This window comes from Sander lucioperca, chromosome 24 (genome assembly GCF_008315115.2).
Source record: "Sander lucioperca isolate FBNREF2018 chromosome 24, SLUC_FBN_1.2, whole genome shotgun sequence".
NCBI classification, from domain to species: Eukaryota; Metazoa; Chordata; class Actinopteri; order Perciformes; family Percidae; genus Sander; species Sander lucioperca.
Genome location: NC_050196.1, coordinates 5912090 through 5928146, shown reverse-complemented (window position 1 = coordinate 5928146; position 16057 = coordinate 5912090). Strand labels below are relative to the sequence as shown.

At 39.4% G+C, this 16057-nt stretch overlaps 1 protein-coding gene and 1 non-coding gene across 4 annotated transcripts in view; one reads left to right on the top strand and one right to left on the bottom strand.

The window, feature by feature from the left end:
* The window catches only part of LOC116044623 (cilia- and flagella-associated protein 47), an 81799-nt gene that overhangs the window by 56132 nt on the left and 9610 nt on the right, over window positions 1-16057 (top strand). For all 3 annotated transcript variants that reach the window (XM_035998549.1, XM_035998550.1, XM_031291966.2), the window contains exons 48-63: window positions 29-167; window positions 1252-1379; window positions 1502-1567; window positions 1907-2050; window positions 3369-3542; window positions 4307-4418; window positions 4817-4870; window positions 5019-5116; window positions 6217-6392; window positions 8033-8140; window positions 9921-10032; window positions 10435-10539; window positions 11172-11328; window positions 11452-11535; window positions 12847-12994; window positions 14014-14198. In XM_035998549.1, coding sequence (XP_035854442.1) covers window positions 29-167; window positions 1252-1379; window positions 1502-1567; window positions 1907-2050; window positions 3369-3542; window positions 4307-4418; window positions 4817-4870; window positions 5019-5116; window positions 6217-6392; window positions 8033-8140; window positions 9921-10032; window positions 10435-10539; window positions 11172-11328; window positions 11452-11535; window positions 12847-12994; window positions 14014-14198 — 1990 coding nt within the window. The remainder of the gene's footprint in view (window positions 1-28; window positions 168-1251; window positions 1380-1501; window positions 1568-1906; window positions 2051-3368; window positions 3543-4306; window positions 4419-4816; window positions 4871-5018; window positions 5117-6216; window positions 6393-8032; window positions 8141-9920; window positions 10033-10434; window positions 10540-11171; window positions 11329-11451; window positions 11536-12846; window positions 12995-14013; window positions 14199-16057) is intronic.
* trnag-gcc lies at window positions 2923-2993 on the bottom strand. Its single transcript has one exon. It is a non-coding gene; the product is annotated as a tRNA-Gly (tRNA).

Genomic DNA, 16057 nt, shown 5'->3' with positions numbered 1-16057 from the left:
TCCCTCTTTTTCTCTTGTCTCTTGTTAGGCCCAACTGTTGAGAGGTCTTCGCAGTAAAGGGGTAGAATACAGTGTGGAGGTTTCTTTACCACAATACTTTGCTTTACCTAGTATTGTCACAATACCTATAATGGAAGACACCAAAATACCATGGGAGAATCCTGCAGGTACACACACGTAAATACCTGAAGAATGTAGTGTTGTGTGAGTCGATGTAATGAATGAATGAAAAAGAGAGTTGCAGAGGTGGAATAGGATACTGAAAACCCCCAGACTGCCTGTCTCGCAATGAAAAATTCAGCAAACAAAGATGTATTTCTCATCTTCACTCCCTCTCTCTTATTCACTCACTAGCTCTCACAGCTCGTTTGTCTTTCTCTCTCTGTTTATCCTAACATAAACATTTTTATAACTTTAAAAACATTAAGGTTATAAATGTCTGACCCTCGTCTTTAATTAGGTCCTATGGATTTTACCTTGGGCTGACTCACGCAAAAAAAGTAAAAAGCTTTGCTAGGCTCTGGGAATGTTTTTCACAAAAAAATAAATAAAACCTTCATGGATTACAAATGCATAACACAAAGAATGATAATTGACCTTGTTTGCAGTTGGAAATGTCCTGTCTAACATTTTATGGACGTCCATTTTTATTAATTTTTACCATTACATTTTAAATTAAACAACACAGTGGCCTTCACATTCTCAGAGATAACAAAAAATAAATATAATAATAAATAAATAAAATAGAAAACTGCCATCTGTTAAAATAACCTTGCATAGCCCATGTCTGTCACCTCACCTTTTGGCTAAATCCCCAAATCCTGTCCCTGTATCTCTCTGCCACCCACCCTAACCTACCACCACTTCCCCCATACGGCCGTCTCTTTTATAATGGCGGTCTATGAGGTAAATGGTTTTGAGGTTGGCGACAAGTTAACAACATTCAGTACTAAAAACTTCACCTCGATAGTTGCTGGACCATTGACAGGTATCCTCGGAGAAGGGACTTTTTGTACTCCTGGAACTATTGTACAGGTACTTAATTTAGTCTGTGGTTGCTTCGGTGTAAATGCGGCTAACGTTCTTGAGCTCCTCAAAAGGGCCTTGATTCCCTGGAAAAGGTCCCACGACTGAAATGCCCTAATAGTTTTCACTCATGGTCATGTGATTTATTTATGTAACTGTCAACACTTCTCCTTTGATTGTCCACCTCCTCCCATCCCTAAGTCTCCTCTTCTCTGTGTACGATAGATTGTGGCTGTGTGGACATCCCATTACGGTTCCAGGCGAACTCCGTGGGGCAATTTACATGTCAGGTGGTCCTGAGGTCCTGGTGTGATACCAGGGTCTATGTGCTAGAGGCACTGGTTACTTCACAGGTAGATATCAGCTCAGGCGGAGCTTAGTAAACCTGTCAATGGTATAATAAGTAAATCCTGGATTGCTTGTTGGTTCATGTGTTTGTGGTTAATGTTACTAAAAATCTCATTTGTGACCACAGGGAGGATCTGTGCATTTGGACTTCAGTTCGCCTGCTCACCGTTCGGTCACGCAAGACATACCACTGGTAAGGGGCAAGAGAAAATGCATCAATCAGTCTGTGTGCGCACTGCTTATTAAGGGCTATCCTAAAAGTATTTGATTAAGTATGAATCATTTTATATATTCCTTCCATAATGAGAAACTGCTTTCTTAGAGGAGAGTGGTAATCCTGAATACACAGCAACCAAAAACCATGGTCAGAATGCCTAATTATATCACTGACACTAACTAACATATTCACAGTTTTAGGTTAGAAAAGTAGATTATGTTATGATGGTAGTTTTGTAAAATTGCCTGCCGAAATGTTAAATAATGGTGGGTTCTGGGTTTAAGTCAAATGATCAGACCTATGCGTCTCTCACAGCACAATGAGACTCACCAAGACTGGAAAATGCAAGCTGAGGTGTATGGTGAAGGATTCTCCGGCCCAAATGTTTTGAATGTGCCAGCAGGGACGAGAGCCTGCTACCCCCTCACCTTTCACCCTTCTGCACAATGCATTGTCACGGTAATGCCTTTTTTGTTGTGGTTTCATTGTTTCTTTCTTTCTTTGTGTTGTCTTGCTTGATTTCTGTCCTTCTTTGTCACATTATTGCTATTTAACTGTCTTCCCTAATATACACTCTCTGATAGACCATGCTATCTTTACAGTGTGGTGGCCTTGAGTTAGTGTGTATTCGATATAATTCAAAGAGCAACACTAAAGGTAGAAAGCCCACTTTGAAGTCCCCTGACACCAATGCTCATCTAGCCAAGCCCTCATATTTGGCCTTTCTTCTCATTAGCCTATTCCATTCCACCCTCTCAGGGAACAGTCAGCTCAAGTAGGAACACTTATCTTGATGCCTCAAACAGCAGCACAGCACACTGTCTGGCCTGTGTGGCTGTTAAGATGATATCTGGGAATTTAATCTTCCTCTGTGGCCAGCATAATCTTCCAGTGCTTTTCTAAGAATGGGATAGACATTTATTTTACTGTAACTGAGGTCTCTCTTTTTGGAGTGTTCTGCAATTTAGTTAGTTGGCCCCTTACAGTGATTAATGAAAACCTCACTACTTCTGATATAGAGAAAGTTGAACAAAAAATTATTTTCCCATTTTAAAGTGATTCATTTGTTTAATCATTAGTGGACTAGGAGTTGAAAACTATTATTTATTTTGTGAGTAAGAAGTTAAAAATCTAGCAAGATATATTTAAAAAAAAAAAAAAAAAAAAAAAAAAAACGATGTATAGATTATACAGTTTATCCTATGCATCTATATTTCCAGCGGAAAATTTAAAATGACTTAATTGTCAATATTTAAATAAATACATAAATAAAAAAAAACATCTTGAAATAAAAATAGAAACAAATGTGTACAGTAGAGGGAAAAGTGTGTTGCATTGGCCGGGAATCGAACCCGGGCCTCCCGCGTGGCAGGCGAGAATTCTACCACTGAACCACCAATGCATTTCTGAATGTATCTTCAAGGGCGGGGCTTAAATAGGAGACATGCTGCTGCAGCAGTCCCTGTGCTGTTTATTAATTTGTTTGCCTGTCACTTTTATTATTTTTTGTAAATTAAAATATGAAGCTGCTCACTGTAGAATGTACCACAATGAGGAAATTATGTGTATTTTGTGTTCACAATCAAGAGTGTAAGAAATATCTTTGTACAGGGAATACCATCATGTCCCTCCAATGCAGTCTAATGCATTTTAGACTTTAATAAGAAACATTTTTGTCCTATAGTTATTTGTCCTGGGCCTGTCCTTTACTTTGTATGCACACTGAACACCAGTTTGTGTGTATTTGACTGCCTGGACTTTATCCCTACCCCCACAGGGCAAGCTGTCCTTACACAATGACTGTGACGGTATCGTGCACGTGTTTACCCTCAGAGGAGTGGGAGAGCACCCCCTGCCTGTGGACCATGTGGTATTACGGTGCTCTGTAGGTCAAACCACACACACACAGATTGATGTCCCCAACTACAGCCAGAACAAACTTACTCTCAAGGTATAAGCACATATGCAAATAACTTCCACACATGCAGTTACTTGCTGACAAAGTAAACTGAACATCTTTGGGTTTGATGTACTCAGTGATGTCAGCATGCTCACAATATCAATGCCAACATCTGATTGTTTAACAGGTTTAATGTTTACCATGTTCACTGTCTTAGTTTAGCACGTTAGCATGCTAGCGTTTGCTAGTCAGCAAAGTACAGCTGAGGTTGATGGGAAGGCCATTGGTTTAGAAAGTATTGTGTCTTAAAACAAAGTATTAAACACATTGAAATTTGACCCGATGACGGCAGGATAAATCCTTATCCTGAGGGGGACAAGAATGTGAAATGTCATGGTAATTCATCCAATAGTTGGATAAAAAGTCAGGGTATCACTAAAGACATGAGGATATATGTGCCAATCAATCAAGTAGATATTGAGATGAATGAAAATTCTGTCCTACCGGTAGAGCTAAATGAAAAGTCAAAGGATCACAAAAGTCAGCAGGCTTCATCCTCAGGGACCTTGAATGTCTGTAGAGGATTTTACAGCAACCTATCTAATGGTTTTTGAGACATTTCAGATTGGACCACAGTAGTGGAGCAACAATGTTGCTCTGATTGTATATCCTTGTGCATTTTGAGCCATTTGTATGTGAGTGAGAATATATTTGAATGGTGTGTGTGTTCTAGTGCATGTATTTCCTTTTTGGTCTGTATTTATGGTTCTTCTCTTTTTGTGTTTTTGTGTACATGCATATGCATATACACATAGGTGGTGACAGATCTATCTGTTGTAAGTGGCACGCCCTCCCTGGAGATTGAACCTGGTCACAACGCTTCATACACCCTGGCTGTGTCATCATGGAAACGAGGAAAACAGACAGGTGATTTTTTTTTTCCTCTGCATGTTTGTGATTGTGGGGGTTATGTGGTTAGTATTTGACGTGGAAGGCAGCTGCGCTCAAATGTCGGCTGACTGTTTATCATATTCTATTACATTTGCGTAAACAAGCACACACAGGCTATTACACTCTTGTGTCCATTGTTTAGATGCCTGTTTTAAGACCTACATTTGAATTCTGTTTTGACTGTGTACACTAATGTTGTAGTGTTTGTGTAGCATGCCTGTAAGCCGAACAAATGCTGAGCACATAATGACGGAATATTTTACATTGTTGAATCACAACGTTAAAGTTGTAGTTTACCCTTGTAGTTACATATGTAAAACAAACAATCAAAAAAGAAAAAAACCTGAACACTTCATTTACAACTTTTCCTGCAGGCTGTGTGTCATTTCTAGAAATTGAAGACATGCAGGAGGCAGACAAGCAGAAAGGTAAGCTTAGTGTTGTACCATATACTGTACAAGAACCATTTAGAACTTAACACTTTATTTAGAATTTTTTTGCCCAAGACTTAATTAGAATGTTAGGTATGTGTAAACGTGTGTGCATTTATACCGGATTTATACATGTGTTATCCAGGAAATGTACTTGGATGCTACGAGGTGCATTACTCTCTAGAGATAATTTGTGAGCCAGCAGCACCCATCAAGATCATAGACGTACAGTGTTCTGCTCAGGTAAGTTCTGCAAACACACTTTGTACTCTTAAGTGGATACTCACGAACTCTGACGCAAATTACCTTCAGGGCCGCAAAAATTAGCATCAGTAATTTTTTTTTCAGTTCAGGGGATAAATGAGCACATCCACAGTTCATCTAATGTTTTCTGCTGCTGAATTTGGAATATGTATTTACTGTATTTGAAGAGACTCTTTGGTAGCTGTAAGAGTATATTTATCTTTTAAGAGGAAGTTTCCATGTGAGGAAATATTATATGACCTATTTGTGTCAACTCAGTGATTTAAGTTCTGAAAAATAATTGGTTTTTTGGGAAGCACCAAGCTTTCACTAACCTTATATTTCAGACACAGTTTCCTCTGCTGCAGTGATCACTCTGCGGTGATTATTCTGTTGCAGAGGTTATTTGTTTTAATTTACAATCCCTCCTCCGCTAGTTTGCACCTTTGAACGGTGCATTGCTGCTTTTATTCCATATTGATGCAATTTGACTTATTACCACTTAAAAAGGGTAGCACATTTCCCCCTTAGGCCTCTAATTGCTGCTGTTTTAAAAAGTACAGTAACACAAAGATTGTAGCTTGAGTTGGCAAAAGCGCATACTCTCCAAAATCACAAAAAAAAATTACTTCTTTCAATTTAATATACATTTTTCATCTGGTAAGAATGCAAATGCAGTAGTCAGAGTAAAAATAGAAACATCTTATTGTACAACAACACATGGTAGTTGTAGCCTAATTGTTCAGATTTTATCGTCTTCTATAATAACTTTACTTTGTGACATACAAACAACAATTTTACTGTCCGAAAGTGGTAAGAGATTAGAAGACCCTGGTCAGCCCACTTGTTAGTTAGCAAGACACTACATTCATACTTAGCTTAAAGAGCAATGTTCTGAAAGAAAGTGAAATCAGTAAATTCAGTTCAGGTTTATATATATATATCATATTGTTACATTTCTAACATGCAGGTTCTAAAGTAGTGTTTCTGCTGCTGGCCACTGTTACTGGAAAACTTAATCTTCCTTCTACACTCAAAAGACTATCAGAACATCTCAGGGGAAGAAAACAGGTGTCATCTTTGAAATGCTGTCTTCCCAGAGCTCAGTTGCCTTAGAGATCCCTGTCAAAAACCCACGAGGAGAGCTGCTGATGCTGGATGTGCACCTGGAAGGAGACGACCTAAGTGGGCCCAACTGGGTTTCAATTCCCCCACAGGAGACTCTCACCTACAAAGCAATGTTCTCCCCTGGCAGAGTAGGAAAGAGCACAGGCAGGTAAGACTGACCCGACCTTCTTTAAAGGAGGAGGTAAAATGCCCATTTACCATTCATTGTTTGGAATACAATATACTACAGTCCACGACATGAGCTTGGTAATGTAATATACTAGGGCTGAATGATTGATTGCATTTGCGATAATAATGCGATATGTTAAAACTAGGGCTGCACGATATGAGGAAAAGCTGCGATGTGCGATAACATTGTTTAATATTGCGATGACGATATGACTTGCGATAAATATTCAAATGTGAATGTTAGCTATACTGTTCCCATGTCTTAGTGCTTTAATAGGTTCTTTGCGAACCTAAACATTGAATAGCCTATTCCCACTGAATAAAGAAATCAAATAGATAATTTTTGACATGCTTTTATTGAACAAATTACACATAAATGAGGCATTATAACTAGAAATTAACGTTCGACGAAAATCTTTTAAACTGACCTTTGTTGATCTGAAATGAAGACAGATTCAGCAACTGCATGGCCTATTTCTCACTTAAAATGTTTTCAGAAACACGTTTCGGTGAACTATTTTAGTACAATATAAGATTGTATTCTGAACGAGACGCCATGACAGTCTGGCTGTGAATTTCCGGAGAAAAAAGAACCACGTGACACGTTCGTCCAATCAGCTGCCGGTTTTCATTTTCTGTGAAATAATCAGACTGTTAATGGAAACAATACAGAGCAGCGCCGCCTGCTATTATGGAGACGTATTACGCTTTGCGTCGTCTAAGTGTGTAAACTGTTTTCGCTTATTCATCGTGTCAGGTTGTCTGTTGCGATGTGTTCATCGCGCTAATTCATATCGCGATGACGAAGAAAATTCGATGTATCGTTCAGCCCTAGTTAAAACGCGATTTCCTAATTGCAAAGGCTGCGATTTGGCAAATCAGTCTGCACTCTGCAGAGAAAGCATCAACTTAGCACGCTAACGCTATGCCGTACCTTGAGCTGATTTCTGTCATTCAAACAACTCTGAGTTGTAGTTTAAAACTTTTACAGCCATTGTAATAAAATGAAGGGTTTTATTCAGGCTTGAGTCCATACATGCAGTTAATGGATACAGGCACGCAGAACTGAAGGCTCGGTTAGCAACGATTAGCTCTGATTAGCGGTTAGTTCCAGTTAGCTAGTTCCGTTATAAAGATATGGAGTGGAGGAGACTGCCACGGAGAGGGTTAACAACCAGACTCTGATAAATGACGTTCGGGGAGCTTTCACAGCAGCGTGGCTGCATCGCAAGACCACCAGCAGCATGCTAGGCTACTAGTAACGTAACGATAGCCTCTCTGAGCAAGTGCAACGTTGACTCTGTCATGCATGCGGCACGCAATTTCACGAGGGGGAGGGGCTGGAGGCAGCTGTGTGTGCTGTAAAAAAATACACCGTTGTATAAATGTGTATATAAATATATTTTACTTATTTAACCGTCTAGTAAAGTTCAAAGACAGTGTTTAAAAAGTGCAATTTATTTGATTTATATAATTTAATTTATATAAATTTTAGATTATTTTCCAAAATCGTTCAGCCCTATAATATACACAACAATTTATTTGTCTATTTTGAAGTGTTTTAAATCTGAAGTACATCTATAGTATTTGCATAGGTTTGGTGTGTGTGTTTCCTTACAGTGTGGTGTTCCAGTCAGAGCTGGTGGGGGAGTTTTGGTATCAGCTGGAGCTTTATGCTCTTCCTCCTCCAGTCATCATGCTACCACAGGCCTGCTGTCAGCTGGGCAAGTAGGTGTACACACACCAAGACACATACTATCTCAATGCACGCTTATTGGCTTAACATAGGTGTTTGAGTTTAAGGTGTGCCATTACATCCTTTCTTCTTTATTCCATCTGAGAAAAATCTGTCGTCGAGCAAACAGTGCAGAGAAGGCCACAACTATAGCATTGTTAACAATGATCTTCCTGAATATGGCCATTAGAGGGTTAGGATCAATAATTGTCCAAAATTCCTCCATCTACGACCAGGACCGAAACATATGGCTTTGTGTGCCAGTATCACTCCTGCATCTTAAACAATTCTTATGCACTCCTGAAAAAAAGCCCATTTATTAGGGCTGGGTATTGTCAAGGACTTCATGATTCAATTCAATTTCAATACTTTGGGTCACGATTCAATTTCGATTTAATATGGATTCAATACGATTCGATATTGATTCAATACGATTTAATATTGGCTCATATTCATACACTTAGGTGACTAAAATACCCAGAATATTCATAAGATGTCTTCTTATATTTGTGAAAATATTATGTGTGTGTGTGTGTGTGTGTGTGTGTGTGTGTGTGTTAGCATTTCTTTAAACCAATCGCTAAGATGGTGTATCTGCAAAATGGACTCGGGGAGGAACTTGTTTTGGTGGCGTGTGTATTTTGTCAAATTTTACCAAATTTGGTACTTTTTTGGGTACCGACCGAATTACGTTGGTACTACCGAGGATCGATTCACGTTAAATCAAACGGTACCAAATTTCCGTACCTCGAGCGCAGGTTTGGGAGGGGAGAGGGTGGGATTTTATTTTGTGTGGTGTGTAAAATGGATAAATAGGTTTGGAATTATTTTTACAACTGAAATTTTTTTCAATTTTTTTTTTTGCTATACAGAGGGAAATTAAAAAAAAAAGGTACCATTGGGTACCAGAACCGAATTTCAGGTATCGGTAAAAATGTGTGCACGACCTGTTCTCATTCCCACATTCCCAACTCATTACATACGGACGCTTGGTCAGGACCCCTTGGCGTCATGGTCTGGTGCATTTTAATCAGTCCGTTATGTCTTCCCTGAATAAACAAGCGCAAGCTGCCGATCAGAAATTATCAACAGGTCAGAGTCTCATGAAATAGCATTACTGATTATTTATTTTTTCTTCTTCTTCTCAATATGCCAGTATTTGAGTGCCTTAACGCTTACACTAATAATTATGGCCAATGAGCCACCATTGAATGTTCCCAATTTTTGGAAATGTGAGTAGAGGTAAATGTAAATAAAATGTAAAAAAAATCCCTAATGCAAATTGTGTCTGACTAAACTAAAAGATAATGGAAGTAAATGAATCCGTCTATTTTAATAGTGGCTTATTACAACTACAATATGTTTTTTAAAGTAGCAAGTAGTCACAAAAAATAAGTCATGTATAGAAATTGTAATGCAAGATGCATCTATAATCGTTTTATCATTGCATCGTAGCCCTCTGAATCGGAATCGAATCGTGAGGTGCCTAGAGATTCCCACCCCTAGCATGACAATTATGTCAGAGAGATAACTTACCACACTAACAGAATAATGAATAGCGATTATAGCTGCATATAAATTATGCACACTGCTTATTATCTCAGTAAATTCTAAATGCAACATTTGTGTCCGGAAGCTTATCTGGCATTACTTTGTGTGTGTGTGTGTGTGTGTGTGTGTGTGTGTGTGTGTGTGTGTGTGTGTGTGTGTGTGTGTGTGTGTGTGTGTGTGTGTGTGTGTGTGTGTGTGTGTGTGTGTGTGTGTGTGTGTCAGATGGACCAGCCAGACCATTCCCCTGGTTAACCCAACAGCTGAGACTCTGGAGCTGATTGCAACCAACAGTAACCCTAGAAACTACACACTTGAAATGGATCCAGGAAGTACTGTAAGTACTCCCACTCACCTTTGTGCCTCATCCTTACTTTTATCAGCTCAGTATTCTGTTCCATTACTGCAGAATAGAGCTTCATTTGTCACAGCATACTGTACATCTGAAGTTACCTTGCTCCTGCAATTGATTTACCATTGTTTTCGATGTTCTTTGTAGTTGAATGAATATTTGATTTGTTTAAAATTACATACATTTTTTAAAACAGCCATACAGTATAAGACACTTGATAACACAGTTGTTGTTTTTTTACACTGTTTTCTACTTGCTTTATATCTGGGTGGAAAGCTGTGGGTTGCCTCAGTGTGATTTAAAGGATTTGAGCATGTGTGTGTTTATCCTCCCTAACTGTCCCTATTAACGTTATTTCATGTGTTTGTGTGTGTATGTGTGTTCCAGCTTATTGTGGAGCCCCACTCCTCCACCCAGCTTGGTGTCCGTTTTAGTCCTTCATCCATCGGAGAGGGGAACCACACGGCAAAGATCACTTTCACGTGCCCTCAGGTGTGTATATATACACACACAAACACACAGAGAAAATTGATTACATTTATTAGTGTCCCTTGCCTTCTCACACACACACACACACACACACACACACACACACACACACACACACACACACACACACACACAAGAATACATTCGGACACTCAAAAGTCACAACAACTTTGATCATAAAGACCTACTTTGGATAAAGTAACAAAATGTTGCTGTACTGGCAATACAGTTTGGCCACAAAGTAGATGAGACAGTCCCAAATGGGGCTCGGCTACTTAAAGTTTGACATGAAACCAGAAAATTACACGCTTTACACTTATTGTGATATATATTGTTTTAATATTGACAATTATTGTGATACATTTTTGCCATATCACCCAGCCTTACCACTTATTGTCTACAGTAGTATTTGTAAAATATTTTTTTTAAATGGCATCAATCTAAAAAAATGATTCATGGTTATAGTGAAGAGAGAATGCATACTGCCATTTTCCCTCCGAGTTTCATCTTTTGACCACACCTTTTCTTTGTCTTCCCTCCTCTGTATTCCCTTCATGCGTTCTTATTTCTCATTTACTTCATGTCTCTCCCTCTGACCACTGTGTATGTGTTAATCTGCCTCTATCTTTCTTTAGTTGCGGGAATGGTGTGTTTTGTTGAGTGGGCGTGGCCTTATTCCAGAGAGCGAGGAGCCTCTGAGCATCTCATCCCTGATTGGCTCCAATGCCTCCATCACCATTCCCTTCACAAACCCCACTGAGCTCCCAGTCGTGCTCAATATCACACTCACAGGTCACAGCTACTCCTTGTCTTTCTCTAACAGACACTTTCTCACAAATTTGTTCTCGTCGCATGCATGTGACACACTCAGACACGCTCATAATGTCACAGTGTGTACTTGGTATTTCTTCTCAGATGAGGACCCGAGTGGGGCCCCCAACTGCCATCAAGTCACTAAAGACAAGGAGGTCTTCTCTATCCCTCTGAGCCACACTGAAGGTATGTTAACTGATACGATTTTCACCACATTATGATAAAATGTTCAATAAACCAGTTTTACCAGGCAACACATAGTTCCCAAATTTCCGGAACTTTAAAGGTCCAACTTTACTTACTTACTTGGAATTGATGGTGGAGGTAAATATTCATGAAAAGGACAAGTTTGTGAACGGGCAACACAGATTTTGATAATGAACAACTAAACACGTTACACACTGGACCTTTAAAGCTGCTCTGATCAGTATTTTCTATATTAACAATGGATCAAATTGCTATGTGTAATGTAAAATGGGTCAATTGTAGTGAAAACCCACAGAGAATTATTATTCACCTCAGCAGTTCCCTTTAGCTCTACAGAGTTGTTTAGCATCTTTCAGCTAATTGTTCCTTTTTTGTGGCCTGCAACTGTTTTGGTTCACTCTCACCGCTCTCATCAACCTTGTTTCCAGCCGAAGCAGGCAGCAGTTTTCAGCTAAAAAGCTAAAGCGCCAGATATTTCCGTCATGAGTGTAAACTAAAGCAGAGCTAAAATCTCTCTAACTAACTATTAATGTGTAAATAAGCAATTATTTACTAACATGTTAGCAATAAGAACTTTCTAAAGTAATATGTCAGATGTGTTTTTGTCAATTTCTGTTGCCCTACTGGCCAAGAAAATCAATTAATGCAGCTAAAACATTTTCTGAAACCTCTTAATGTTGCCTTGGCTGTGTTTAAATTTGACAAAGCTCCTTTCAGTTGGCAACAAAACAGGTTAAAAGTGATTCAGCAAAGATTAAGATTTGATAGAAGCTATGATGTGGCTGTGGGTAGAAACCGGTCGTCTACCAATCGGAAGGTCGGTGGTTCGATCCCTAGCCCTTGCAGTCTCCATGTTGAAGTGTCCTTGGGCAAGACAGTGAACCCCGAATTGCTCCCAAAGCTAGGCCATGTGTGAATGTGCGTGAATCTGGCACCTTGTATGGCAGCCTCGGCCACCTTTAGTGTCTAGTCATTAGGACTAGAAAAGCGCTATATACTGTAAATGCAGTCAATTTACCATAAATGTCCTTGTATCTAAGGCTTACCTAACTGACAGTAGGGATGTGGAGCGCTATTAGTCTTCATAACCTAAATAAATCCACCACTCCTCTACATTCTAGAAAAGGTAATTTCTTTTAAGTATTAGTTCTGCAGATGTCCACATTTAAACTATTGCAATGTATTTTAATTAGCCATGGTTACCAGAGTGAACATTTGTATTTCTCATTTGGTTCGTAAGCAGAAAACGCTTTAGAAAATGTTGATGGCTGTCCTTCATCTTGGCTGCAGGTATACAGATCTGTGAAGGGGACCGTTTTGATGTGCCTGTAGTGTTTGCACCAAACTCTATGGAGCTAAAACAGGTCTGGCTCTGCATCACTGCGAAGCACTGCAGCCGCCCGAGCAACAACAGTACCTTCAGTACAGACAACGTGAGGTGTGTGTGTGTGTGTGTGCGTGCGCGCGTGCGTGCGTGCGTGCGTGCGTGCATGCGTGTGTGTCTGTCTTTTTGTCTGCATAAGAGGCTATGTCTGAGTCTATGCCTGGTCCCAGACAAGCTTCTAGACATTCAGTAAAGCTCATTAGCATCTTATATTCCAACATCCAGGTGGGTTTTCACATAGCCTTTCACTGTAAACAAAGTGAATAACAGTTACTTGTCAACAAAACAGGGAAGTGTTGAAAGTGCTCAGTACAGTTTTGAGCTCATCAATATATGTTCTATTCCCTACAGTGGGAACAGTATAGTGTATCTAGAATGTACCATCCATTCATATTAATGCCCACTCAGGATCACAAGTAGCTGTGCTATTGCACATTGGGCGAGAAGCAGGGTAAATCCTGAACAGGTCGTCTACACATCTATCACACTCTTTTTCACACCTTGGAACACTTTGAGGAAACCCATGCTGGCAAAGGTACCATAATCCATTACTTTTACAGTACTGTACAATTGCTTTGGCTGGGAAACACAAATGTGTTTCAATGTGCAAAACACATAATGCAAATAGGAAAACTGACTCTTAAATATAAATTTGAGGCCAAAAATAGGAATACTGCATTTTGTGTTAAGGGTTTTGCAAATTCAAACTCCTTTGGGACAAGGAAGCCAAAGTAAATATAAAATACTCAAATAAGGTATATATCGTTTTCATTCTTAATCTTATCTTCATAATTATTTGATTCAATTGTGATTAATTATTTAACAACAAACAAAGGTTGGGTATTCAGTCAATTTAGTCTTTAGTTAAATAAACGTAGCAGCTACTATCCTTAGCTCTGTGAAAAATCTAATCTGATTTCTAACATGCTGTACACGGCTGTTGGTCTGGTTTTAGATTTTGGCCTGCCACAGATATCCTATTAGGAAGAGGCCTGGCATGTTTTTAAATCCAGTTATGGTTCATTACTAATCCCAAGTAATGTGTGCACTCTATATCAAAATAAATATTTCAGGTCAGAGCAGGAATTGTCAACCATCTGTTGGATTTACCCTATCCGTGGAATTCCCATGGAGGATCCTGTTGAGAACTCTCCACTGGGCATGATCCATTGTGAAGCAGGCTGCCAGCTGGAAAGGAAGATGGATGTACTGCTCACTGGCTGTGTGCTGGGGAATGAAGACCGGAAAGGACAAGAAGGTGTGTGCCAGTTTGTGATTTTTACTGTTTTTTTTTCCAAGAGTCCCAGTGGTCTTGCAATATTAGAAAACACTTGTGAGGATCATTTTTTAAACCTTGTTACAACAGGGGATATTTTGAGGGTCATAATTCTGAAAATGTTTAGTAGTTGACTAATAGCAGTAGTTGTAGCACTCCAAACGCAGATCCGATACCAGTGCTCTATTTTTCCTAAATGTTAAATGTGTATTACACTTCCTTGCTGCATTAATGTAGTTGAGATCATTCTTATCAGAGGTGGAAAGTAACAAAATACATTTACTCACGTTACTGTATTGCTTAGTTTTGTTGTGTATTTTGTTTTTTTCAAGTAGTTTTTAAAATCGGTATTTTAAAATGTACTTGATTATGTTTTGAGTGAAGTATTGTATTTCGCTACATTACAAATCCTATCCGTTACTGAGTAAAAAAAAAAATAACTTAGACTAACGGAAACCGAAAGGAAGAAAAAAAATCGCGCACCATACCTGGGCATTCTTTTTTGTGCGAACATATTCAGCTTCTTCTTCTCTGGTTGCAAGTCGCAATTAAAAAGAAGTAGAAGAAGAACTGCAAAGTGTCGGACCCATTGGCATATATAAAATGGACCAACAGATCCCGTTGCTCTGGACGGAGACCAGTGAAGGATATTAGAAGCAGTTTTCTGGTGATGGCTGAGCGTTACTGAGCAGCCTCCAACTGAGAGAGACGACGTAGATGTGACGTGAGCAACGTGTCTGAAAGTTGTAAGTCTTCTGGTAGCTGTGCCAAGAGAAATCTCAATCATTCCCAATCTTGCAGGGACAGAGAGCGTAGGTATATGTAAGGCGATAACATAGGCACAGGCTAATTATTGCTAACTAAAATGCTAGTTAACATTAGTAATTACACTTAAACAGCTAATGTGAGACGAAACTGCCTGCATGCTTCTCCTGTACTATACGGTAATTCCTCTACTGTGCGACAGTAAGTCGCGTGGTTATGACACAATCTCTAGCCTATTTTTACAAAAACGCCTGCTACAGAGCCATAACGTGAGGTACAAGGTAATGGAGCCTTTTATACATTGTCGTGTTTCTTTAGAAATAAACAATGGACAAATAGAGTCTTTAAACGCTTCAGATGTGAAGTTATTCACTGTCAAAGTGGCGCCAAAATGAATGGCAGTCAATGGGATGCTAACGAGAGGTGATGGCTTGATAGCATCAAAATGGCGCCATAGGAGGTTCGTGGTCCGAGGAGAGGCTTACCCCCTTGGTCGGACCCCTGTGTCAGCTAGAGACGTTAGCATGGACGTGAATGAGCTGTTATCCCTCAAAAATGTCAGCTCGTGGGAAAGAAAGAAAGGTTGATACAGAGTGCCGAGTTTTTAACTTCTAAGTTTCTTAACTTCTAAGTATTTATTTACTGAAGTCAAAGGTAAAGCCGTGTGCTTAGTTTGCGGAGAACAGATTGCTGTGTTAAAGGATTATAATTTGAATCGCCACTACAATACTAAACACACAGAGAAATACAACAACTTGACTGATGCAGAGCGGGCACGGACATCTGAAGCTTTGCTAGTTAAACTGCAAACGCAACAATGTATCCAGGGATGTAGCACTCAAGACCAGCTTGTGATATCCCACAAATTCGCCAAAAACAGTAAGCCATTATCTGAAGGGGAGTTTATTAAAGAGTGTATGGTGGACTCAGTAGAATTGAGTTTAGCCTATTGGTCCTCCCTCCACAACAGTCCCTGTTTCTCATGTGGCCCCTTGGGGAAATGAATTGCCCACCCCTTCCGTAGGACAACGTATGTAGGAGACTGGCTAAATGAATTCACATACATCTAATTAGCT